Source organism: Mustela erminea, chromosome 1 (genome assembly GCF_009829155.1).
Source record: "Mustela erminea isolate mMusErm1 chromosome 1, mMusErm1.Pri, whole genome shotgun sequence".
In the NCBI taxonomy this organism is placed as follows: Eukaryota; Metazoa; Chordata; class Mammalia; order Carnivora; family Mustelidae; genus Mustela; species Mustela erminea.
Window position 1 is genome coordinate 104059422 of NC_045614.1, and position 25248 is coordinate 104084669.

General features: G+C 44.4%; 1 protein-coding gene across 1 annotated transcript; it reads left to right on the plus strand.

Annotated features, from left to right (window-relative positions):
* The first annotated feature begins 2974 nt into the window (after positions 1 to 2974).
* Positions 2975 to 20414, plus strand: APOD (apolipoprotein D). The gene is made up of 5 exons (XM_032337260.1): positions 2975 to 3105; positions 7204 to 7333; positions 13219 to 13340; positions 16756 to 16844; positions 19935 to 20414. Exons 2-5 carry the CDS (start codon positions 7211 to 7213, stop codon positions 20168 to 20170), a joined length of 570 nt encoding a protein of 189 aa, XP_032193151.1. The 5' UTR covers positions 2975 to 3105; positions 7204 to 7210; the 3' UTR covers positions 20171 to 20414.
* Positions 20415 to 25248: the final 4834 nt, after the last annotated feature.

Consider the following 25248-nt stretch of genomic DNA (forward strand, 5'->3'; position numbering starts at 1 on the left):
CTGGGTCCTTGAAGAAATACACCTTCAGGTAAAAGCAACGTTTGGCAGCAGGTGAGAGAAGGACAGAGATCTATGTGTACAGATAGATGAAGAAAGACATTATTTTATGACAACAAGCGAGTTTCAGGACACTGAATATCGTGGCTACTGTTGTTACTGTGTTAGGATCTGTGTAAGAATTTCCAGAAGAATAAATGCAAACATAACAATGGTCATCTCTGATCTGTAAGATGAGGCACTTAGAGTTTCTGAGTCCTACATTTTGGTACTATTTTAATTGTGTACAATAAATGTGTACTATTTTGGAATTTAAAAATAAAATTTAAAAATGAACATAAAGATTTATTTAGAACATAGGTCTGATTTGTTGTATGAAGCATAAAAACTCGTGCTTGGCTCTATATTCCAGAGACATGCAAAGAGAGAATTTCCCTAAATTTTCTCATTTGCCAACATTTATAGGAAACAATAAACTGAGGTTCAGAAATATAACGTGATTTTTCTCATGCTGTGACCCCTAGACCAGAGTGGTCCGCTGAGTCAAGCTGAGGAATAAAAGATAAAATATATCAGGGTGCCTGGGTGGCTCAGTCAGTTACAGGACCATCTCTTGGTTTTGGTTCCGACGACAGGGTTGTGAGATTGAGCCCCACCTTGGGCTCTGCACTCTATGCAGAGTCGGCTTGGGACTCTATTTCCTGCTCCCTCTAATCCTCCCCCTTGCACTCTCTCTCCCTCAAATAAATAAATAAAATCTTTTTTTATTTTTAAAAGATTGTATTTATTTGAGAGAGAGAGAGAGAGCTCAAGCACAAGCAGGGGGAGCAGCAGAGGGAGAAGCACACTCCCTGCTGAGCAGGGAGCCCATGTGGGGCTTCATCACAGGACTCAGTGATTATGACCTGAGCGGAACGCAGACGCTTAACCAACTGAGCCACCCTGGAGCTGCATAAATAAATCTTAAAAAAAAAAAAAAAAAAAAGATAAAAGAGATCGATCTCCAACTCACAAATTTGGCAACTTTGCCAACATTGCTTTGTGGAGAACTGTGTGGCTATTTAGAGTAAAGGAAATGTTCTTTTTATGAGGTCAACGAGAGATTAACTGTGTATTTCTTCAATGGCAAGCAATTCCTGGTAACAAATGGGATGCAAGTAAAGAAGACACAGGAATTTACAGGTTAATAGTTTCCCAGAAAAACAATTTAAATAAAAGCCTCTTAAATAATTACCTCCTGTTCCTTTTACAGGTCTTAGAATACTCAGTAAATTCTTTTTTATTCATTTACTTTTAAGTAAGCTCCTCGCCCAAATGGGGCTTAAACTAACAAACCTGAGATTAAGAGTCACAGGCTTTACAGACGGAGCCAGCCAGCAGCCAGGCGCACCCCAGCCCCAATTTTTTTAAAGTAATCTCTACATCCAACATAGGGCTGGAATTCACAACCCCTAGATCAAGAGTCACACACTTGGGGTGCCTGAGTGGCTCAGTGGGTTAAGCATCTGCCTTTGGCTGGGGTGATGATCTCAGGGTCGTGGGATCGAGCCCCACATCGGGCTCTCTGCTCAGCAGGAAGCCTGCTTCCCCCTGTCTCTGCATCTCTGCCTACTTGTGATTTGTCTGTTAAATAAAAAAATAAATAAAATCTTAAAAAAAAAAAAGAAAAAGAGTTGCATGCTCTACCAACCTAGCCAGCAAGGCGCCCCTCAGTAAATTCTTTGACTAGGTAGATCCCTTCCATTCAGTTTATTTAATGAGGGCTTACAAGGTCCTTGCACTGGGGGTGGGTACGGCAAGGAGTCAACGCACTTGTATTGCTCATATATGAGTGGGGAAACACAAGAAGCAAAAAGATACATCAAATCAGGGGTATAATTTCAGGTAAAGTTCTAACAAGGAGGCAAAGTGGTAGTGGGAAGAGTACTGTTTTTCAAAGGTCGGGAAGGCCTTTTAAAGGAAGTGACATTTGAGCAAGGACATGGGAAGAGAGAGGGCAAGAGACAGCCTGAATGGAAATCAGCATTTCTGTTCCTGAAAAGGTAAAGAACGGACTGAAGAAAACGCCGTCAGGGTCTGGTAGGTCAAGGATTCACTTTTGTTGTTCTTTATACGGCCTAGTGCTATAAATTTCTCTCTCTTGCTTAGAAATTGGAGAATGCGTTTCATCTAGGAATTGACGTCTCCTACAAAGATACTGTGTTATCAACTGCCTTATCACAGAGGCATAGAATCCAAGTCCTAAGATTCAAAGTTGCTAATTCCACTGAGAGAGGAGGCTGAGCCCCATCTCTGTGCAATGAGCATCTGAAATCCACTTCCACCCCAGGCAATAAGAGGCCACAGAGAATATGCAGCTGAGAGGGGCAGGAACAGTCCAGAGTGAGCAGCTGTGCAAGAAACCTTTGGCATTCTCAGCTCTCAGCCCCAGCTCTTTCCCAGCTGGGAACTCCTCCGCACCCCTAGCTCTGGCAGACACAGAAATGACAGTCTCTGGGGAGACTGAGACTCAGAGAAGTGGTTGGCTTCCCCAGGATCACACAAAAAACCATCTCTCATTCTTAACCTTCACCCTGTTGCCCGAACCACACAGTCCAGACCACGGACCTCATGGGATGGAATTCATGCTCTGTGTGGGGAAATGAGATTGTTGATTTTTCATTTACACAAAAATGAAAAATAATTCCAGATGCTCAAAAACATGTTGCAACTCATCTTCCTGGAACTTAAAAGTGCATTTCTGACTGAGAAAATTAAATTAGAAAATCCACACAGCAAAAAAGATGTTTTGAATGAAATGCACTTTGTCTTTCCCTCGCTCTCACATACATGCACACACACAGTATCTCATTGTTTCTTTTGCGGGGAGCAGCTGTGAAGGAAACTGGGGGAGGGAGATGGACAAAACATCCCATTTTTGTGTTTGGTACAGAGCTAAGCTTTTAGGCCAGCCTTCCTGAACTGGGCGGGGTGTGGCATGCATTAAAATGAAACATCAATGACTCTGTGAAGCTTATAAAACAGCTTGGGAGAAGCCAGTCAACAAGAGAAGGCATTCTAAATTGGGTGAGTTTGCATGTGGAGACTGCCTTCATCTTGACCAAAAAGGTACGTATTGTGGTTTTAATTTTCATTTATGATGAATGATGCTTACCCTAGAGACAGTCTTGGCTTTCTATGGCCCCTTTTCTGCTAACAATAGTAACTAACACGATGGAGGGTTTGTGCCTGCTGCTTTGCAAATTTGGTCTCATTTTTCCTCAAGCTCCCTTCCAAGGTAGATACTAACCGTCCCATTTTGAGACGATGAAACCGAGGTTCAGCTATCCCAAACAACAAGTCAAGAGAAGACTGACAACAGATGCCGAACTGGGCTGCCAAACCCATGTTGACTCATCTCCGAGTCTTCTGCTTGCACTGGGCACACTCTTCTATGCTAGATAGACGATAGGAAAATTTTCCCTACACCAGTACTGTCCTGGATGGGTTCACGGGGACCTGTCATCCACTAGTGTGCTGCAACAAAATTAACTGAAAAGTGAACTGGAATTCATCCTGTGAATAGAAAATGCATTTAACAATGTGGTACAAAACTATTTTCCTGAGAAGACATGGTTTCTTGTTGGATTCAGCAGCTAAATGGGTTTTTTAGACCCATTGACTTGCGGAAATGTATTTTGTTTTATCACGTGAAATCTCAGAAGCCAGTCGTCTTTGGATCTGCAGATCTTTAAAATCAGGGACCAGGTCCTCGGTAATACGCAGGCATCAAGAAAACAGGCTCCTAGGAGACTTGGCCTAAGGAAGTTCTGGCTTCAGAGCTTAGCAGGAACTAACCTGGGCTCATTAACACCATTGGGTACAAAGAGAATGTCAGTGTGGGACCCTAACAGGTAGGGTATTGTGGCCGTATGGGGTGGGGCCCATTCAACATACTGAGGCCCCGGGCTTCTCCATGGGGAAGTTCAATGACTGTGAGTTTCAGTTCACAGAGTCAGTGCTGGCCCAGGGTGGGTGCACCATAACCTTAGTAGAATTCTTACTAAGTAATTGAATATTCAGTTAAAAGAGCATTTAAATTCTATTTATTTATTTATTTAACGATTTATTTATTTATTTGACAGAGAGAGAGAGAGGGAGATCACAAGTAGGCAGAGAGGTAAGCAGGCTCCCCACTGAGCAGAGAGCCCAATGCAGGGCTCGATCCCAGGACCCTGAGACCATGACCTGAGCCAAAGGCAGAGGCTTAAACCACTGAGGCACCCAGGCACCCCTAAATTATAATTTGTAAAATATGTAAACTCCCCTCATTAAGACATCTTCCCAATAGTATTTAGAAGATGATGCAAAAATATAGGTCACACATACCCAAGTTCACAGGTGTATGTTAATAATGTGATTTACCTTTGATCCAGAGGGAGGGCCTCAGGCCCATTGCTGAGAAGGTTCTTGGCCTTGCAAGGGCAAGAATTTGACAGCAAGCTGTTTAGAGAAAGGGACAAAGATGTATTAAGTATAGGAGAAAGGAGCTACCTCACAAAATAGTAGTCCCCCCTTCCAGCTGACAAAGACACCCCTTTGCCTCTAATAAAGGGTCTTGTAAGTTTTTTTAATTAACCATATAGGGAGGGGCTCACTCTTTAATTTTGGGTTTTTCATTTACATTGAGTGGTGAGTTTTTCCATTGTTTTAGGATCGTGAAATTACCTGCAGGGAGCAATTTTAAGAATGTCTGACCTTTACCGCTTTTATTACCTGAGGGAATGGGGTCTTGAGGCCTCTGTGGGTCAGAACTTGTAATCCTTTTTATGACCTGCCGACTCCTGGTTAAGGGTTAGCCTAAAACCAAAATGGCTTCACTTTGTTCAACTTGTCTCCCAAGTCCTCTCCTCACTGCCTCCCCTTCAGAAGGTGCTGAAGAAGTGTGGAATGAGCTAGATTGGGAGGGGCCTGGAAAAGAAATTATGGATGCCATCAACCCTTACTCTCGCAGAAAGTTTTAACCAGAGGAGTAAAACTCTTGCAAGGAGAGACATCTTTGGAAGAGATGCGAGCAACACTAAGAATTAGCCTTGCTCTGAAATCCTCCTACAGAGCTAAAGCACATGCTTCAGCCCCCAAGAGAACATCTTGTAATAAGAGATTTGTCAGAGTAAGACAGGGAACTGACTTTCGGTGTAGTTGTCACACGGTGAACTGAGGCTCATCAAGGTTACAGAGGTAGGTGTTTACTGAAAGTCACCAAAGCTGGTGTGCAGAAGGAAACCTGTCTGAGGGTCACTGCAGGATGGACAGCTGGCGATGGCCCCCGGAGTCCCAGCTCTCTGCCCCTTCTGGCATTCAGCTTCCATCTGTACACTCGGGGGCTTGGGGAATGGGTAAAGGACCTCTCAAGTCCCGCCAGTTTGGGGGGCCCTGTAGAACGTGCGTAACGTGTGACCAGCCTTTGAGTTTGGATGTTCTGGCCAAGGCACAGAGAACTTGGAGCCTACTGAGGGCCAAGAGTAGAGCTCCGCAGTTCTAAGAATTTCTCAGAGATGGATGCAAATTTTTGTAAGGTCAGGCGATTCCCATCATCTCCCCAAAGGTTAAAATACAGATGTTGTTTACGTGGTGGAAGGAGCCAATGGGAGATGGATTCTCAGAGAAGGTGGGGTCCTACCCCAGACTTGGCTTGCTCAAGGGAGACTCAGCCACCACCCCGCCACCACCATCCCTGGCTGGCAGCTTTACTCATTATGTAACTGTTCCTTTGGAAATGGAGCAGTGAAACCTCCAGAAGAAAAGCTATTGATTATTAAAGGTTATTTAGAGGTTTAACCATAATAAAGTGGTTATAATTATTCCTGTTATGACACATCCTTTTAAATGCTCAGATCTGAGAACATTTGGCTTGCATGGATTCAGTTTTCTTCATTGCAGGGAGAAAGGCAAAGAGCTAGAAATAGCTCCTTGCAGCCACAGGCAAGGAGTCACACAAAAGAGGTCAGGGCAAGAAGGGAAGGGAGCTTGGGCTGAAATGCCTGTTGCCAGCTACTGGTCCGCCTCTAGTTAAATGCACATTGGTTTCCCTGTCTATGCAACTAAAAGAATAAATAAAAATAAAAATAAATGCACATCTATGAAAAATATCCCCACGGGGCACCTGGGTGGCTCAATTGTAAGCGTCTGCCTTTAGCTCAGGTCATGGTCCCAGAGTCCTGGGATTGAATCCCTCATTGGGCTCCCTGCTCAGCAGGGAGCCTGCTTCTCCCTCTCCCACCCCCCTTGCTTGTGTTCCCTCTCTCGCTGTCTCTCTGTCAAATAAATAAAATTTTAAAGAAAGAAAGAAAGAAAGAAAAATATTCCCAACAGACGTCCAAAGAGAAATTCAGGAAACAATTATTTGTGTCTGCTTTTCATGGTAATAACAACTAGTTTATGAAGCATTTTCTCTATATCAGACACCACCTGAAATGCTCTCTCTATACATCTCATTTAATTCTCGCAAAACTTCCTGGAGTTGGTATGATTATTATTTCCACGTAATAGCCTGGAAAGCTCAAGTGTGAACTGGACACAGTTATACTTAGTATGTGGCAAAGCCTGCATTCGAACCCAGCTGGGGTGCCTTGGGGTCCCCAATACGCAGCTGCCTGTCAGGTCTCAGGCATACTTCTTGGTTGGTGAACAGCCCAGCAAGGCGGGGGCGGGGGGATGAGAGGCGGGCTGTTGATCAAGGAAGCATCTCTCTTATGAGTCTCCTAACATACCAAATGTCTGCTCGGTTTCTGTTCATCTTTTTTCTCTCGTGCGGTTCCCTCGACAACTTCAACCTTTTCCTACCCCCACCCCACATCCTTTCTCTTCATTAACAAGTCTGGATTGTGCCTGACACTGCCAGGTCCTCGGGGTGCCTGTCCTTGAAAAATTCATAATTGCGAGGGAGCAGTTGGAAAATAAATCCAAGGAGCTCCAACACCAGGCAGAATGTGCTTTCCCAGGGGGTACAGAGTGTCTGGAGAGGCTCCAGGGGGTGGAATGCCTCCCAGTGCCATTGAAGATGATGACCCAGGTGGCCTGCAGGGCGATTGCCAAAGGGTTCAGGGGGAGGTCTCCACAGAGGTCCCCAGAAATCCCCTCCCCCCCCCGTATGACTGCATGTTCTCGGAAGCCCAGAACAACTCAAGCGGCTTTGTTTCTCCTAACTCCCGGTTCCCTCCACAGCCCCAAGATGGTGACCGCGCTGCTGTTGCTCTCCGCGCTGGCCAGCCTCTTCAGTGCGGCATCCGGACAAGCTTTCCATCTTGGGAAATGCCCAACTCCTCCAGTGCAGGAGAACTTTGATGTGAATAAGGTGTGGTAAAAGGCTAACCTCCTATCTGTTTTGCCTCCCGTTTGAATAAACATCTGCCAGGCTTCAGAGTTAGTATTCTGCTTTGAGTCCCACAGCTAACCTTGGGGTAGGTACTTATCCTCTTTGGGGATCCCCCAAAAGCAGACTCAGGCAAGAACTGGGGAGCAGAGAGTTTGGGGAGGATGATCCCAGGAAGCAATGTGGGTCTGTGGGGGAAGCAGACAGAGAAGTAGAAGAGTAACTAAGGGTGCATTCCTCAACAGTAACACTGTTAACAAGAGGGTTCTGTCCTGCTGGGAATCCTCTAAGGAAATGTGTAGAATGCTCCTCAGATTGTCCCATGGAGGTGGTATGAGCCAGCTGTGGGCACTCTGGGGTGCTGGCAAGGTCTTCTGGCAAAGGGGGAGATGTGAGCTCAAGGTGGGCAGCTGGCAGCGTGTTCGTGGGAATTGTCCAGGTGGCAGAGGTGAACCCAGCTAGGCTGAGAGGACACGCCGTAGTTGATGGGCAGGCAGCAGCTCCAGGGCTATTCTCCATATTCTACGGATGAAGAAGCTCAATGTCAGACAGCTCATCACCGACCCAGGTCGCCCTGCTAATCCATGCAGAGGGGGGATTCAAGACCAGGCTTCGCCACAGTGCTGGGCACCCAGGAGTTCCTCCCGCAGGACCTAGAAGAGGACAGAACTTCCCCAAGAGGCTTTCTTGTTACCTGCACTAAAAAGATTCCAGTATAACCAGGTCCCCATATGTGGCTTTTCTTCCTGGGATCAGGCCCAGCCTTCCTGTGTATATATGTGCATATCTACAAGCCGGGAATAGGAGAAGGAGGCAGCTAGTGGAAACAGGAAAGGTTTCCATTGCTATGAACTCATGCCTAGAGACTCGCTCTTAAGACATTTTCTCCTTAACAGAAAGTTTGGATCTTTTTTAAGAGCCAGTACTCATGATGGGCAATATTAAAATTGTTATCAGTCACTCACTCCTCAGTATGAATAAGTGTTGGGACCCCTTGGGGTGGATTAGGTACAGGAGTGAGGGATGAGAGCTCAGAGCCTGCAGGTTGTGGGGAAGGAGCACCGTCTACAGAGTCACACAGGGGAGGTAGGAAGGACACATACAGTACAGTTTACATCGCTCACTCTATAACTGCTGGTCCCTTTATTCAGGCAACCCTGCTAAGCTATGGGAGATTTTCCAGAAAAAAATCCAGGGAATTTGAATTATATTTCTGTTTGGGGGTAAAAATCCAAAGACACTTTGATAATTATAATTGGACTATATTTACAAAAGTCCCTTGAGGCGTGAAGCGGGATGTTTAAGAAAGTTTTGCTGAAATATAATTCATATAACACATAATTCACCTGTTTAAAGTTCACTTTCTATTTTTTTGTATAATCGGAGTTATGAAACCATCACCACAATCAATTTTAGAATATTTTCATCATTCCTACCCACAAATAGTCACTCTCCATTTCCCACCCTCCTCCCAGCCCCAGGCAATCAGCTCTCCCTATGAATTTGCCTATTCTGGACATTTCATAGGGGCAGAATCATACAGTACGTGGTTTTTTTAGACTGATTCCTTTCACGCAACATAATATTTTAAAAGTTCATCCATACTGTATTATGCATCTATACTTCAGCCCTTTTCATTGGCAAATAATATTCTCCTGCATGGATAATACCACATGTTATTTATCTGTTCATCATTTGGGTTGTTTACACTTTTAAACTATTAGGAATAATGCTGCTACAAGCATTCATGTGTAAGATTTTTGTGTGTTTGTCTTTATGGGAGTTTTTTTGGTGGACATACATTTTCAGTTCTCTTGGGCGTATAGCTGGAAGGCGAATTGCTAGGTCATATGGTAACTCCACGTTAATCTTTTGAGAAACTGCCAGACTGTTTTCCAAAAGAGCTGCATCACCATTTTACATTCCCACCAGCAGTGTCTCACACCGATCTCTCCGTATCTTTGCTCACACTTGTTATCACATCTTTTGGATTATAGCCCTTAAAATTTTAGAGGGCACGAAGTGGTATCTCATTGTGGTTTTGATTTGTATTTCTCTGATGGTTAATGATGATGAGCATCTTTTCATGCATTTATTGTCCATTTGTATATCTTCTTTGGAGAAATGTCTGAGTCCTTTGCCCGTCTTTTACTTGGGTTATTTATCTTTTAATTGTTGAGCTCTGAGAATTCTTTATACGTTTTAGATACAAGTCTCTTATCAGATAGAGGATTTGTAAATATTTACCCCATCCTGTGGATTCTCTTTTCACTTTATCGATGTGTCCTTTGAAGCACAAAAGTTTTTAATATTAATGAGTTACAATTTATCTATTTTCTTCTTTTGTGGCTTGTGCTTTTGATTTAAAAACTCATTGCCTAATGCAAGGTTATGAAGATTAATTTCTATATTTTCTTAAAAGAGGTTTTTTTTTTTTTAGTTTTAATCATTACATTTAAGTTTGCGGTCCATTTTAAGTTAATCTTTGTATATAGGATGATATGGAAGTCCAACTTTATTATTTTGGATATTCAGTTGTCACAGAACTTTTTGTTGACAAGACTATTCTTCCATCGAATAATCTTGGCATCCTTGTTGAAAATCAATTGGCCATATATGTAAGAGTTTATTTTTTGGACTTTTAATTCTATTATATTGTTATATATATCCATCCTTATGCTAGTGCTATACAGTATTGATTACTATAGCTTTGTAGTAAGTTTTGAAATTAGAATATATGAGGCCTCCAACTTTGTTCTTCTGGCTAGTCTGAATCCTTTTCATTTCCATATGAATTTCAGGATCTGGTTGTCAATTTCTGTAAAAAAGCAGAGTTGTTGTTTTTTGTTTTGTTTTGTTTTTATGGGCCCAACATGTTTCCACTGTGCTTCTCTCTTGTTTTGTTTTTATAAAGACTGCACTGAATCTAAATCAATCTGGAGAACATTGTCATCTTAACAATTTTAAGCCTTCTATTCCCTGAACATAGATTATCTTTCCATTTATTTAGGTCTTCTTTCCTTTCTTTCAACAACATTTTATATTTTTCAGAGTATAAGTTTTGCGTTTCTTTGGTTAAATTTATTCCTAAGTATTTTATTTGTTTGATACTATTGTAAGTGGAATTTTCATAACTTATAGAGGGTTCATTGTAAGTGTAGAAACCCGTTTGCTTTCTATATATTGATCTCATATCCTTTAACCTTGCTGATTTCATTCATCAGTTCCTATAGTTCTTGTGTGTGTGGATTCCTTGGGATTTTCTATTACAAAATCATGCTATCTGCAAATACAGATAGTTTTACTTCTATCTTTTCCAGGATTCTTTTTTCATTTCTTTCCTTTTTTATTTGAAAGTGAGAATGAGAGAGAGAGAGCAGGCGGTGGGAAGTGGGGCGGGGGGGGGCTTGCACAGGAGCAGGGAGGGGCAGAGGGGCAGGGAGAGAGAGGATCCCAAGTAGGCTCCCCAATCAGTGTGGAGCCCAATGCAGGGCTCAATCTCTCAATTCCCAAGATCATGATCTGAGCCAAAATCAAGAGCTGGAAGCCAAACAGACTGAGCCTGCAGGCGCCTCTCCAGAATTCTTTTTAAACATTGCTCTCTCCTTATGCGGTTAGAGAAGCAGACCCAAAACCATGAAACGGCTTTAACAAAAATACTATAAAATTATAAAGAAGCATGACATGAAAAGGAATCTTCAACCTCCGAGTTGCCTCTTTACTGGAAAATCACGCTTCCTCGGTTTTAATTGTGGAGCCCTGAACTCACCTTAACAATAATAGAACTCTTTTAAATGCTCTGTATAAAATGGAGCTTTTTTTGAGGATGCCGAGGTAACCAAATGGTCTTTCATCTTATTTTTCGGTGCTTTAAGTGAATGTTGATTTCAGTGGTTTAATGGAAAGATGTGCTTTCATAAATGAGTGGAACATTTATGTCATAAACAGGAGTATAGATTTGAGCAAAGAGCCATGTGACTGGCGTAATACTGCCCCCTGTTGGCAGGACGCTCTCAGTTCAAAGCCTGACTATTGAAGGTGAGTGCATCTTCGATTTTTCCCTTGTTGGGTAATAATTTCTAAAATCTTTTGAATTAGTATTTTGACTAAGTAAATATATTAATATGGTTCAAAATTCTAAGTGTACCAAAGAACATTCTATGAAAAGCTTTATTCCTTCCCACCTCCGTTTGCCTCTCTAGTAGCAACCAGTAAAAACAGTTCACTGTCTTTTGGGAGATAATGTTTACGTCCACAAATACATACATAACTGCAGTAGGCAGAACGATGTCCACACCGAGATCCCTGGAACCTGTGGATATGCTAATTTCCATGGAAAGGGGAATTGTGTTGATGTGATTAAAGTTCTAGACTTGGAGATGGCAAGAGTGGCCTGGATTATCCAGTGAGCCCAGTCTAATCACTGAAAACAGAGAATCTTCCCCAGCTGTGGTCAGAAAGATGCAGTGCGATAAGGATGTCCCCTGCTTTTGCGGGCCCTGAAGATGGAGGAAGGAGTTCACCAACCAAGGAATGTGGGTGGCCTCTAGAACTTGGACAAGGCAAGAAGACAGAGTTCTCTAGAGCCTCTAGAAAGGAACACAGCCTTGCCAACACCTTGATATTAACCAAGCTCACTTGATGTACAGAACTGTGAGACCACAAATTCATGTTGTGAGCTTGTGGTAACTTGTTTGTTATAGCGGGGACAGAAAATGAATGTAATTGGGACCTGGGGGGCTCAGTTGGTTGAGCATCTGCTTCGGCTCAGGTGCTGATCTCAGGGTCCTGGGATGGAGCCCCACATCAGGATCCCTGCTCAGCAGGGAGTCTGCTTCTCCTTCTCCCTCTGCCCCCATTCATGCTTGCGCTCTCTCTCTCTCTCTCTCTCTAGTGCTCGCTCTCTCTCAAAATAAGTAAATAAAATCTTTTTAAAAAATGAATATAATAACCTTTCCCCCCATTTTTCCATGCGCTCTATTTTTCACCCAGCTCTTTTTTCATTGAATGTATCTTGGAGTAATTGTATATGACTCCTTTAAGAAAAGGAGTATAACATTCCATTGCATGGATGTGCCATCATTTATGGACCCCATTCCCTACTAATGCTCACTTAGACTCTAGTTTCCTGTGTTTCGTTCTTAAAAACAGTACTGCAGCAAATAACCTCATATATGCACTGTATGTATTTTCAGCTTTGCTAGATAATTCCACATTGCCCCCCATGGAGGTTGTAAATTGGAGCAGTCTCCATGCAAGATGGTGCATGGACACAAGAAAACACCTGTCTCCCCTCACCCACAGTCACACACTTCCTTTAATGCTGACTCTGTACATGAAGTTATAAACTGAGACCAAGCCCCCAGGGGAAGAATGATATCAGTCTCCTAAATCCTGATCACCTGCCAAAAGCCTTTGTGACCAGTTCCCTCTCCAGGGTCAAATGAGGAGAATTCTGCCAGTCCTGGAGTTCCAGTTCCCCACAGGAACATATCTGATTTTGCACACAATTCAGAGATGCCTCGTAGAATCACAAAATATTTGAGATGGCACCTACATCATCTGGACTGCTCCCTCTCTTTTACAGAGTCTAGAATTTCACATAGATTTTGGCTGGAGGGGCCACTGACAGCATATCTAAATAAAAAGCACTTGAGGAATAAAATGCAGCATTCGACAAACGCCTGCACATCTGATTCACTTACTCTCCTTTGAATCAATATCTGGCTCAGTTGCTGTTGGGAACAATGCAGCCCATTTTGCTTGGTTTCCCAGGAAAGGGCTCTGCTCTAAAAGACAACAATAGGGAGAGTTTGCAGGTCCCCAGAGAACCGCAGAGTTTTCTCTGTTTGTTGTTATCTCTGCAGTATCTTGGACGATGGTATGAAATTGAGAAGATCCCGGTGAGCTTTGAGAAGGGAAGTTGCATCCAGGCCAACTACTCGTTAATGGAAAACGGAAACATCAAAGTGGTAAACCAGGAGTTGAGGTGAGTGGCTGTGGTTTCAAAAGCAGCACAGTCCTGGAGCCAGCCACCAGAGAGCTGTCCTGGGATGACTGGGTGTCCTTGCAGTCTAGTTCAAGGGGGATGCCATTGCAGCTGGGTATGCACTGCCTGTTCACAGCAGGTCCTGAGATGATGACTCTTGGCAAGCGGAATGGCGGGGCATGGCGGGTGGGGGGGAGGTGCGAGGAACTACTCATTTATTTGTAAGACCACTGGCAGAGCATTTTACTGTATTGTGTACTTACTCTATTGTGTACTCCCTGTATTATGTACCTGTTGTATATGTACTCCCCAGGAAAGGCACTTGGGACTCAATGGGAACCCAAACAGTAGGGTTCCCACTTTAATTGTGAAATAGATACTCAGCAGAGGACAAAGGGAGGAACCTTCTCATCTGATCTCCCAAACCAAGAGAGAAGGCCTTGTACATTATCTACTGACAGAGGACATTCAGCTCTGCTTGAATCCTTCCAGGAATGGATAGCTCATTGCCTTCCATGGCAATTTATTCCATCTCCAGACAACTTTGACTATTAGATACAGACATAAACCTCTGGGTTTTGTGACAGGAAAACTTAGAAAAGTATACTTTTTTATTACTGGGTTTTGTGACAGGAAAGCTTAGAAAAGTGTACTTTTTTATTATTGGGAGCTTCTAATGGATTTCTATTTGATACAAAAATTCATTCTTTAGAAAGCAAACGTAAACTTTAAAAGAGCCCCAGAAAAAGTTCCTACCTTCCACAACAAAAATAAGAGCAACAATAAATAGTGACAGGTATTAAGCACTTCCTTTGTTCAAGGCACTATTTTGTACACACCTGTACACATGTGGACCTATATGTATGTATACGTAAATGAGTGTGCATATTCATTTCATCCCCATAGCGACCCTGAGGTAGATGCTGTTATTAACCTCATTTTTCTAGAAGAGGAAACTGAGGTACAGAGAGGTCAAGTAATTTCCCAAGGGCCACACAGCTTGTAAGTAACACCACGGAAATTTAAGAAGTGAAATGAGGAAGAGGACAGAGGACACATGAAAGGAAGGCTGGGGATGAAGGGTTGTCCTTCCTGTTCCCTACAGGATCTGAGAACAGTGTCAACTCCAAAAAAACAACCACAACCCAGCCTGGAAGTTACTAGGGCTTCGTGTGGCTATCCTACTATCCACTAAGCTTCCTGTGTGCCAAGATACCGGGGGGCGGGGGCGGTGTGTGACTCCTGGCCCTGCGTACATACAAGAGTGAGAGTCTTACTCTTAAGGGCCTATAAAGAGAAAACCAGCTTATTTCAGAGCCCAGGAAAGGCTCCAGGAATTGGGAGGCAGGCAGCCATCTAAAGTTGCAGTGACTTCATTTCAAATATTTTGTCCCATTCTGTGACCAAGAGTCAGGCCATGACACAGATCCCAAACCTCTTTCACCTCTCCTTTGGAGCTGGCGGGGAGTCGTCTGGAACCGTATCCTGAGTATTAGGTTGCTTAGCCTGCAGGGTCACGTCTGTTTAAGATTCAAGGGCACACGGAGAAAGGTTTGCTAGTTCAGGAGAGGGGAACGGTTTTCCTCTCAGGAGTACTGTCAAATGGGCAGAGAGGCACAGCATGGAGTCTGAGCAAAGTACTCTTAGCCAGGGTCGGAGAACCTGAGGGCCAGGGCAGCTGGCACAGGGCTGGGAGCTGAAGGGTTCAGGCTGGGGAATTAGGCTGCCCAGTTTCAAATCCTGGTTCTGCCAGATACTGACAATGGGATCTTCAGTGATTTATGCTCATTCTCTAAGCCTCCGTTTCCTCTCTGTAAAATGGCGATAATCATAAAACTTCCCTCCCTAGGGCTTTGTGAGCTTTGGGTGAGATAGCACGTGCAAATCACTTAGAACAGTGTTTGGTGTGGTCTAATCATTTAATAAATACTGCTGCCTCCCTTGAAAAAGACATGTGTGTTTTTCTCATGATCAAACTGTGAGCTTATGATCAGAGAATTTTTTTTGGAAACTGTTCTGGACAAAGCATAAATGATGAAGGAAAGGGGAGGAGTCTGTTGAGAAGAGGCTGGTTTGTTGCTAAGCAACCATATGCAGATGGAAACGGACCTTCTTCTTGTCTTCCCAGTGGAGTTCCAGGCGACAGCTCAGGGTCTGGTCTTCAGCCCTACTTGAGGACAGACATCCAGCAGCATATCCAACAGCATCAGAGTACCTCTGCCATCCTTCCTTACCTGTTTCTTGTCTGGTTTCTGGACATCAACACTAAACATAGCCTACTGACTTTATTTGATAGAGAGTGAGAGAGATGACAAGTAGGCAGAACAGCACACAGAGAGGGGGCAGGGGAGGGGGGTAAGCAGGCTTCCAGGACCCTGAGATCATGACCTGAGCCAAAGGCAGAGGCTTAAACCACTGAGGCACCTGGGCGCCCCTCCTACTGACTTTCTAACACACTCTACTCCTCTAGTTTTAGTTTGCCCCTTGAGGAGAGACAAATGGGCTCCTCATCCTTCAGTGTCCTCAAAGAGCCCTGTGATATGTGAGCACCTTCCTTCAGTCTATCCCCAGGCCTTTTCCCGCTCCCCCAGGTCCCCAAGGTCATGGCCAGTTACCCGGAATGGAGTCAGCTCCCTTCAAAAGAGTGAAAGTACTTCATCCAATCTGAGACCATCACTTCAGAAACACCACCATTTTATAAACCACTAAGAAAGAAATGACACTGCCAATTGTAAGTGGAAGGTGGCACTCATTGTGAGATGGGCATTTCTTCTCATTCAACATCTCTGAGAATCACAAATGTTTTCTCTTTGCCTGCTGTACCTGGCCGGGGTCAAAACCTCCCACACTCAGTCAGAAGCCTGCTGGGCTGGATAGGGGTCTTGGAGCTCAGGTGAATGAATGCCTTTATGGGACAGATGTCACTGAGACCCCAAGAGCAGGGAAAGCTTGCAGATCTCCAGACTTCCAGCAGTCCTCGTTTTTTTTTGTTTGTTTGTTTGTTTGTTTTTTCCTTTGGCTCTTTCTTGTTTCTAAAGAAGCTAATCTTCTTAGTGTATTGGGTTGTTTCATTTGTTTGTTTTTTCCTTCTCTTTTACTCCCTCCCTCTGGAGCCTGAGAATGGGAAATGGCCTTGCAGGACCCAAAAAATAGCCCTAAAGGGCAAAGGCCTAACATGTTATCCGGTCCTGGAGCATTTCAGTTCTTGCTTCTTATCACTCCAAGGCCATTTGCTTCTGCCTGGTGTGAGACAGTGACAAAGGAGAGGGGACAGAGCCTTCCTAACCAGCAATCACATTCTTGCCGCCCTGGTCCTTAGTGTCACACATCTTGCCTTTCACTGATTTTTGGCTTCCCATGAGTTAAGGTTTTTCGTTGTTTTGTTTTTTTGTTTTTTTGTTTTAACGCATTGCAGATCTGATGGAACTGTGAATCAAATCGAAGGCGAAGCCACCCAGGGCAACCTTACAGAGCCTGCCAAGCTGGGAGTTAAGTTTTTCTGGTGTAAGTATTCACTTCCCTTGGGAGGTTTCAGGGATAAGAGATACACAAACGGAAAGCTAGAGCCTTTTCTACCTCACATGAGAAGTTAGAGCTCTGGGTGGGAACACTCCTGTCACATCTGGGTGTCACCTGTCATGACTTAATACATAATTATTTGTTGAGCACCGGCTACATGCAGCTCAGGGCTAGGCACCAAAGATACAATGATGAGCCAGACAGAGCTGGGTTTGTCCCTGAGGGACTTAAACCCCAGTGTGGATACTGACAAGTACATAGGCGATTTACTATTAAAAACTACCACGTTTCCATAGAGGAAGCACAGAGAACAGCACACAGGGTCTGAGCAGTAGGATAACCAATCCCGCCTTTCCCACCTCCCACCTCTCCCCACCCCCCCAGGAAACAGAGGCTGGAAACATTACTGGTTAGTAATAGTTAATAATGGTGTTCTTAGCAGAACAATTGATATGCACAGAAGCTTGACAGCAAGAGGTAACAGTGAAGGCAAATCTGAGCCCCAGCTCTGTCTGCCACTTTCTGGCCACACTGTGGGTTTCTCTGAGGGATATTTGATCATGGGCATGTGTCCTCTGAGCTCTGGGCTCATGGAGGAATGGCCAAGGGCAACAGAGAAAACACCAAATACTAGTTTTACTGTTGATAGAGACACACGGGAGAAGGCAGGTCAGAAATGTGAGATTTCTTAATTCCCAGTGTGCTCGAAGGTCTCTCTCCCCACCCAAGTGGCGGATACTGAAGTCACAGCTGCAAGAGGAATCACTACCTCCCACCCCCCATCAAGCCCATAGAGGGGAGCAGAGAGGACACTCTTATTTTATACACCAAGATAGGAACGCTGGGAGATGAAAACTGTTCTTCCTGCACATGTGACCATAGACAGATATCGTCACCTCTGTGCCCAGTGTCGCAAAAGTAAATGAGATGGCAAATGCTCCGTAAACGGAAGGGGCTTTGTACATGTCAGTTTCTCTTGTTTATATCACAAATAAGAAAGTCCAAGTGCAGAAGAGCTAGATGATGGAGGCAAGGTCACTGGACTAATTAGAGGCAGACTTGGGACCAAAACATAGAACCCCAAACTCTCAATTGAGGGGTGGGGATAGGAGGCAAGGCCAAATATTATGGGCATGACCTTACAAAAGAAGCCTGGAACAGGAGCTGGAAGAGGCAGGAGCTCCTGGCAGGGCAAGCAGAGGAGGAGGAGATGTATTCTGGTGGAGGATCAGACGTTTGCACTGGGTCTTCCAGAGTGTGTGGGGGATTATGGGAAAGGCTATCCCAAGTGCAAGAATGGCAAGAGGAAAGGCCTGCAGAGAGAAGCCCAGAGGATGGGCAGATACGTGGAGCACAAGACAAGACTGGGTAGAGCCTCAAAAGCCATGTTCCTGGGTTGAAGTGCCTCCCAGAAGCAGGAGGCTGTCAGAGTTTTCCAATACAGAATCATGGAAATTTTCTTTCCTGAGAAGAAACATCTGGGTAAATGGGTCTTGAGATCTAGACCCTGTCGGAGGAAGACAGCATGTGAACTCCTGGCTGTGTGCAGGTGGGGCATGAGGCCATCACCAAAAGAGGTTGGAAGAACATTTCCTCCAGACAGCTCAGGGTTGCAGAGTCCAGCTGGGAACACACAAAGCAGTGGAAAGTCACAGATAGCAGATATGTGACAAATACGAGCTTCTCATGGGGAGCCCAGCAGGCAGGCACCCACAGGCCTAGAAAGGTAAGTCAGAAACCGCACTCAGTGTGGGCCCTGTAGCCTTGTACGGGCTTCTGTCCATCGGGCATCCTCCAAGTGTCCTTCCTTTTTCATATTTATAAAACAGGTAGAAAGTCAGACAGAGGAGGGACCTTGCTGGGTTGTCATCTGGATTAGCCCTCTTGTATTATACTGATGACCAGCTGGGTCTAACCAGCCAAGCTCTAACCTCTCACACACTGCCTCCTTTGTCCAGCTTCTCATGGTCATTCACGAGTGTTGAGATATGGTTTGGCTTGGCAAACGGGGATTATTTTGGAGTGGAGGAGGTGGGATGCTTGAAACCCAGGAAAGCAAACCACCCATGATGGGATATGTGTTGAAATCTTTTGTTCTTATGGGGTCAGCTCACAGCTTTCTGCATTTGGGTTCATATTCCACTTAACTTTAACAAGGTAGGCTATGACTTTTCCTTGCCTTGGACTGCGGTGTGGAGGTTAAGTTAATAGAGGAAGTTTCTGGATTCAGATGGAGAAGGTAAATCTTCCCTCTTCTTCCATAAGGACCCATTAATGCTGAAATTTTGATATTAGGCAGATGTCATTCAATGAATCCTTATAGGCCCTTTGTGAGAGTTTTTAACCTGTTATCACCTGATTTACCATATTCTTAAGAACAGAGGAACTTTTGAAGATCACACAAAAAGAAAAACAAATCAACATTAGTCCTTAATTCCTTCCCCAGGCAGTTTCTAAAGGAAGCGGGGAAGTACAGACCTGGAAAGCCTGGGGCCCCTGACCTCACATTCTCTTTTCTTCTAAAGATTTTTAAAAATTTATTTGGTGGGGGGGCAGAGAGCGCACATAAGCAGAGGGAGCTGCAGAGGGACAAGCAGACTCCCCGATGAGCAGGGATCCTGATGTCGGACTCCATCCCAGGACCCTGAAATCATGAACTGAGCCACCCGGGCATCCCCTGACTTCACATTCTTGACTCCGCTTATCTAAGTGGTGCCTCCATTTGGACTAGTGCTCAGTGCAGCCTATTAGTCTAGGGGGTCCAACAAAATTCCCTATGAACCGTCACCAATCTGCTGCCAGGGAGGGAGGATCCAGAATGATGGCTCTGAGCTCGGGCTGCAGACTGGAATCACTGGGGGAGACTTCAGGAGTTCCAGTCACCTCCACATCAGGATGTGGGCAGGCCTGAAGGTGGTGGCCTAGGATTTTTTAAAGCTCCCATAAGATTCCCACATGAATTCAGAGTTAAGAAGCATTAATGTAGAAGAACTAGGACCCTGACTTCCTGGGTCCTGGAGAGGAAGGTTCCTCTTGCCTTGTTCCCGCTTAACACTGCCCTCCTCTGGTTCTCAGTGATGCCATCGGCTCCATACTGGGTTCTGGCCACCGACTACGAGAACTACGCCCTCGTGTACTCCTGCACCACAATCGTCTGGCTTTTTCACATGGATCATGTTTGGATCTTGGGAAGAAACCCTTATCTCCCTCCAGAAACTGTGACCTATCTAAAAGATATCCTGACCTCTAATGACATTGACATTGAGAAAATGACTATCACTGATCAAGTGAATTGCCCTGAGTCACTGTGAGAGGCTCGAGGGAACCTGCATTACTTCCTGTTACTTCTTTTGCTTTGCTCCCCCCCCACCCATAAAGACAAACGCACCACCGCAAACCATTGCAAACACCAAGAAGGGAAATTTGACAGCAGAAACCCATGCAGAGAAAGTCAAGGAGAGTTGGCCCAAACACTTAGCCATGCACCAGTCTGTGACCTTGCCAGTCTAATAATAAACTTGTTGCTGACCTGCTGTGCTCACAGTAGATTCTGAATTGGTTATTGTGGGGTTTTCATTATAAGCTTATGTTTGGAGATCTCTGAACAGTTCTGCTGAAAGAAACGAAGCAGTCACAGTTTAAAGGTAACAATCCTGTTTCTGGAAGGGGACAGCTGGTGGCAAAGGCCAGTGGTGGGTGGCCTGAATCCAGGTGTCCCCATCTTGCAGTGGGCACTCCTTTAGGGGGGAATCACTTCTGTTTTTTGAGTCTCTGACAGGCAGTCTCTTTGAAGTATTTATTTTCTCATCAGGAGGTCCTCAGAGTCAGGCTAAATCAGGGGGCCATCTTGGAGTCTGTGCAGGGGAGAATCAATAAGAGAGAAGACTATGGGGATTTTTGTTAAGAAAATACTTTTTGGGTGTCTTTCATTCAACTGATATTTACTGAAGCCCAGCTGTATTCCAGGCATTGAACCCTTGTCATCCCACAGAAACTCCCAGACTAGCAAGGGAGACTGACAAGTATAGATGCATGTATAATCCAAGCTGAGGTGTGCAAAGGTAGCACCACATGGAGGGAACCGTGGGGAGCTCCGGGAGAGTCTCAGTCCCTGCAAGACATAGGCGCCCAGGGGGTCTCACAGTCACAGCTCTGGGTGTCCCAACTTCAGAGAATTGGGAATCACCTTGAGGTTTTGTTTTTTTGGGTTTTTGTTTCTTTGTTTATTTTTACATCATGACTTTTAAAATAAGAACGGTCTCAGAATTCTTCCCCTGCAATTTCACTTAGTTCACATAGCATTTGTAATCTACTAATGCTTTGGGAAATGAAGACAAAATTAAGCCATCTGATGAGAGTTTTGCTTTTTCAGCATGAACATAAGGTATAAATTGCCTTGAGCACTGGAAACTATTAATGCTTTCTATTTTTTTAAAAAGATTTTATTTATTTATTTGACAGAGATCACAAGTAGGCAGAGGCAGGCAGAGAGAGAGACCTCATGGGACCTCATGACCCGAGCCGAAGGCAGAGGCTTTAACCCACTGAGCCACCCAGGCGCCCTTAATGCTTTCTATTAAATGTCACAAGAATCCCAAGCATCTTTTTTTTTTTTTTTTTTTTTGACAGAGAGATCACAAGTAGGCAGAGGCAGGCAGAGATAGAGGGGGAAGTAGGCTCCCCACTGAGCAGAGAGCCCGATGTGGGGCTCGATCCCAGGACCCTGAGATCATGACCTGAGCCAAAGGCAGCAGCTTAACCCACTGAGCCACCCAGGCGCCCAAGAATCCCAAGCATCTTAAAGGTACAATTTTTTCCCTTTCTAAATAAATAGGACCTCAGATTGCAGGTTCCAGTTTGACATTCCTAAGGTCTGAAAACTACCAGGCAAGAAGGTGGTAAGGGGGAGGTAGGTACTGAAGGAGAAGACCTCTCCCCAGCTCTGCCTGCCATTGTGCCCTGTGCTTTATCCTACCGACCAGAGAGCTCTTGGCTCCTCTTCTCAAATACTATTATCCCTGAGAGTGTTACCGACCTCTTAACTCATGGCACAAGATAAGTTGTGACTGCATTCCTCTTTACACCTATTTGGCAACATCAAAGACCATGAAGGTGACTGAAGTTAGTACCTTTTACAGTGTCTGGCCTGATACAGAACCTCAAAGGGCGTTGGGAATGAGTTACTGGCTGCGTGTGTAGATGGATGGACTGCAGTTTCCTAGTAAAGGAAAGGGGACCTGTGAAGCAGATATCAGGGGTGACAAAGCCACAGAAAAACTTTCTCGGGTAATCCAGAGGGAGGTATGCGGACATCAAGTAGCAAAAGAATACATGGGGAAAAGAACAGAAAAATCCGGAAGGGAGAGGAAAAGAAGGGAAGTGGGGAAAACAGCAAAATAAAGACAGTAGTAGAGAATAATCCCTACGAACTATGTGGGCTCTAACAGTCATCAACATCTCACCAGTCTGGTTTCGGTTACCTCCCCAGGACCCCTAATATTTTTCCTAGAGGATTTGAAGCAAATCCCAGATATCACAACCTCTTATTTTGGCCTATAACTGCCTATGTACAAATCTCTAGCAAATATAGGTACTTTTTAAACAAAAAAATGTAAGGTTACGTCTTATATCCTGAGGGTGCTCAGAGAATGCCATTTCAATGGGATTGGAAGATTATATAATCCAGATGAAAAGGAAGAAGGTTGCACAAAAATGTCCATCAGTTTTAGTGATAGCAGCCCCCAAACCAAAAGGAGCTAAACAGAAGCTAACCCTAACAGCAGCGGGACGGGATCATAAATGCTAGACCCTGACTTCACGTGCATTCATGAAAGTTCCTAGTTAGGAAGACAAGGCAGCCACCAGAGAGCTGGGGCCTGCCGGGCCACACGCAGTGCTTGGGGTGGGGGGTGGCGTCCCTGCACGTGGCCTTGCTCCCTGCAGAGCTGGTGTCTGGAACCGAGATGTATCCGCCTGGACTAGTGATGGCCAGGCCACAGGCTGAGAAGAAACCTCTGAGTCTTGTGGCCTACCTGGACGGAAAAGATAAATGAGGTCCATCACATCAGGATCTGGCTTTAAGAGATCTGGAGAGAGGATGATTGAAAATTCTGGAACCGTGAGGTCACGTTGTTTGGGGTGCTCGTTGTTGCACAACTGAAGTTTACGAGGGTGTGGAACAGAAACGCGGGGATGAGCCGAGACCCTACCCAAGACAGAGATGAGCAGAGACCCCACCCAAACAAAGCAGCTCCCTAGCTGATGGCTTACTGTGTCCTGGCTCCAGTTCCCATGGAGCTTAACTGTCTTAGTTTTCCAACCTAGAATTTGTGCAAGATTAGCCACACACATACACACACACACACACACACACACCCCTTCTTTTTTTTTTGAGGTAATTTAACTTAACTGAGTGTTCCTTGCAACCAAAATAGCACTAAGACAAAAGTGTTCACATTATAATGTTGAGTGAAAAAAAGAATGTACCATTGTATCTATGCTATACTTATAGTTACATGGAATGAAGGCATAAAATCAAGGACTAAAAGTGAACAGAGAAACTGAAAGCAATTAATGTGTTAGGGTGCTGGCATTACAAGGTGATCTTCCCCTTTGCTAATTTTTGCTATAGATATTTGTACTGTAGGCCTTAAAACTTTAGACCCTAAGACTTCCTTCTAGTTCAACCTGACCCTCTGGGAAGTCGAGCACCAAGCAAGAAAGAAGCTTTTTCTTCTAGTAACTACCTCAGACTTGCAGCCCTTTCTGGATTGTTCTCCCATCCCACCATAATCCCAATGTTTGAAATGATGATTTATTGTGTGAATATAGGATGTGCTGTTAAAGCAATCTTTATTTACTACCAACAAGGTCCTCTGCATGCTTCTAGGAGACATGAAGGAGGCTCTCAAGTAATTTAGAAAGTTTTTATTTGATTGTTGTCTAAATATCATGTAATTTTATAAAGATTTCCCCCAAAAAACAATCACTTTCACTTTGATAATATGACAAACTTTAAAAATTTTTTAAATATCTGAGGGGTTTTGTTTAAGATTTATTTTATCTTTGAGAGAGAGAGTGTGTGTGTGTCTGGTGGGTGGGGGGCAGCAGAGGGAGAGGGAGAGAAAGAATCCCAAAGCAGACTCCTCACTGAGTGCAGAACCTCTCAGTCTCACCACTCTGGGGCTCAGTCTCACAACTCTGAGATTATGACCTGAGCCAAAATCAAGAGTCAGATGCTTAACTGACTGAGCCACCCAGGTACCCCATGTTTTGTTTTGTTTTTTTAAGCAGGCTCCACACCTAGCATGGAGCCCAACGCAGGGCTTGAACTCATCACCCTGAGATTAAGACCTAAGCCAAAAATCAAGAGTCAGACACTTAACCAACTGAGCTAACCAGGCACGCCTAAATATTTGTTAAATATGATCAACTTTTTAAAAATGTTTATTTAAATTCAATTAATTAACATATAGTATTAGTTTCAGATGTAGAGTTTATGATTCATCAGTTGCATGTAACACCCAGTACTCATTACATCACGTGCCCTCCTTAAGGCCCATCACCCACTTACCCCTTCCCCCCCACCCACTTCCCCTCCAGCAATCCTCAGTTTGTTTCCTATGATTAAGAGTCTCCGGAAACAATAGATGTTGGCGAGGATGCGGAGAAAGGGGAACCCTCCTACACTGTTGGTGGGAACGCAAGCTGGTGCAGTCACTCTGGAAAACAGTATGGAGATTCCTCAAAAGGTTGAAAATAGAGCTACCCTATGACCCAGCAACTTCACTACTGGGTATTTACACCAAAGATAAAATGTAGTAATTTGAAGTGGCTTCTTGACCCCACTGTTTTTCGCAGCAATGTCCACAAGAGCCATACTATGGAAAGAGCCCAGATGCCCATTTACTAATGAATGGATAAAGAAGATGTGGTGTATATATACAATGGAATATTACTCAGCCACCAAAAAAAAAAAAAAAAAGAAATCTTGCCATTTGCAATGACATGGATGGAACTAGAGGGCATTATGCTAAGTGAAATAAGTCAATCAGAGAAAGACAATTACCGTATGATCTCTCTGATATGAAGAATTTGAGAGGCAGGGTAGGGGGTCGTGGAGGGTAGGGAGGGGAAAAATGAAAGAAGATAGGACCGAGGAGGGAGACAAACCATAGGAGACTCTTAATCTTACAAAACAAACTGAGGGTTGCTGGGGGGTGGGAAATAGGGGTGGGGTGGTTGGGTTATGGATCTGGGGCAGGTACGTGCTATGGTGAGTGCTGTGAAATGTGTAAGCCTGATGATTCACAGACCTGTACCCCTGAAACCAATAATGTATTATATGCTGATTTTTTAAAAATAGTATCTTTTGGTTTGTCTTCCTTCT

What these genes read in the sequence shown, in the direction of transcription:
- APOD (XM_032337260.1), top strand. Translation starts at nt 7,211, where the DNA reads ATGGTGACCGCGCTGCTGTTGCTCTCCGCGCTGGCCAGCCTCTTCAGT. An exon ending in AGAACTTTGATGTGAATAAG is followed by an intron (nt 7,334 to 13,218) that starts GTGTGGTAAAAG and finishes TTATCTCTGCAG; the next exon opens with TATCTTGGACGATGGTATGA. An exon ending in GGGAGTTAAGTTTTTCTGGT is followed by an intron (nt 16,845 to 19,934) that starts GTAAGTATTCAC and finishes TCTGGTTCTCAG; the next exon opens with TGATGCCATCGGCTCCATAC.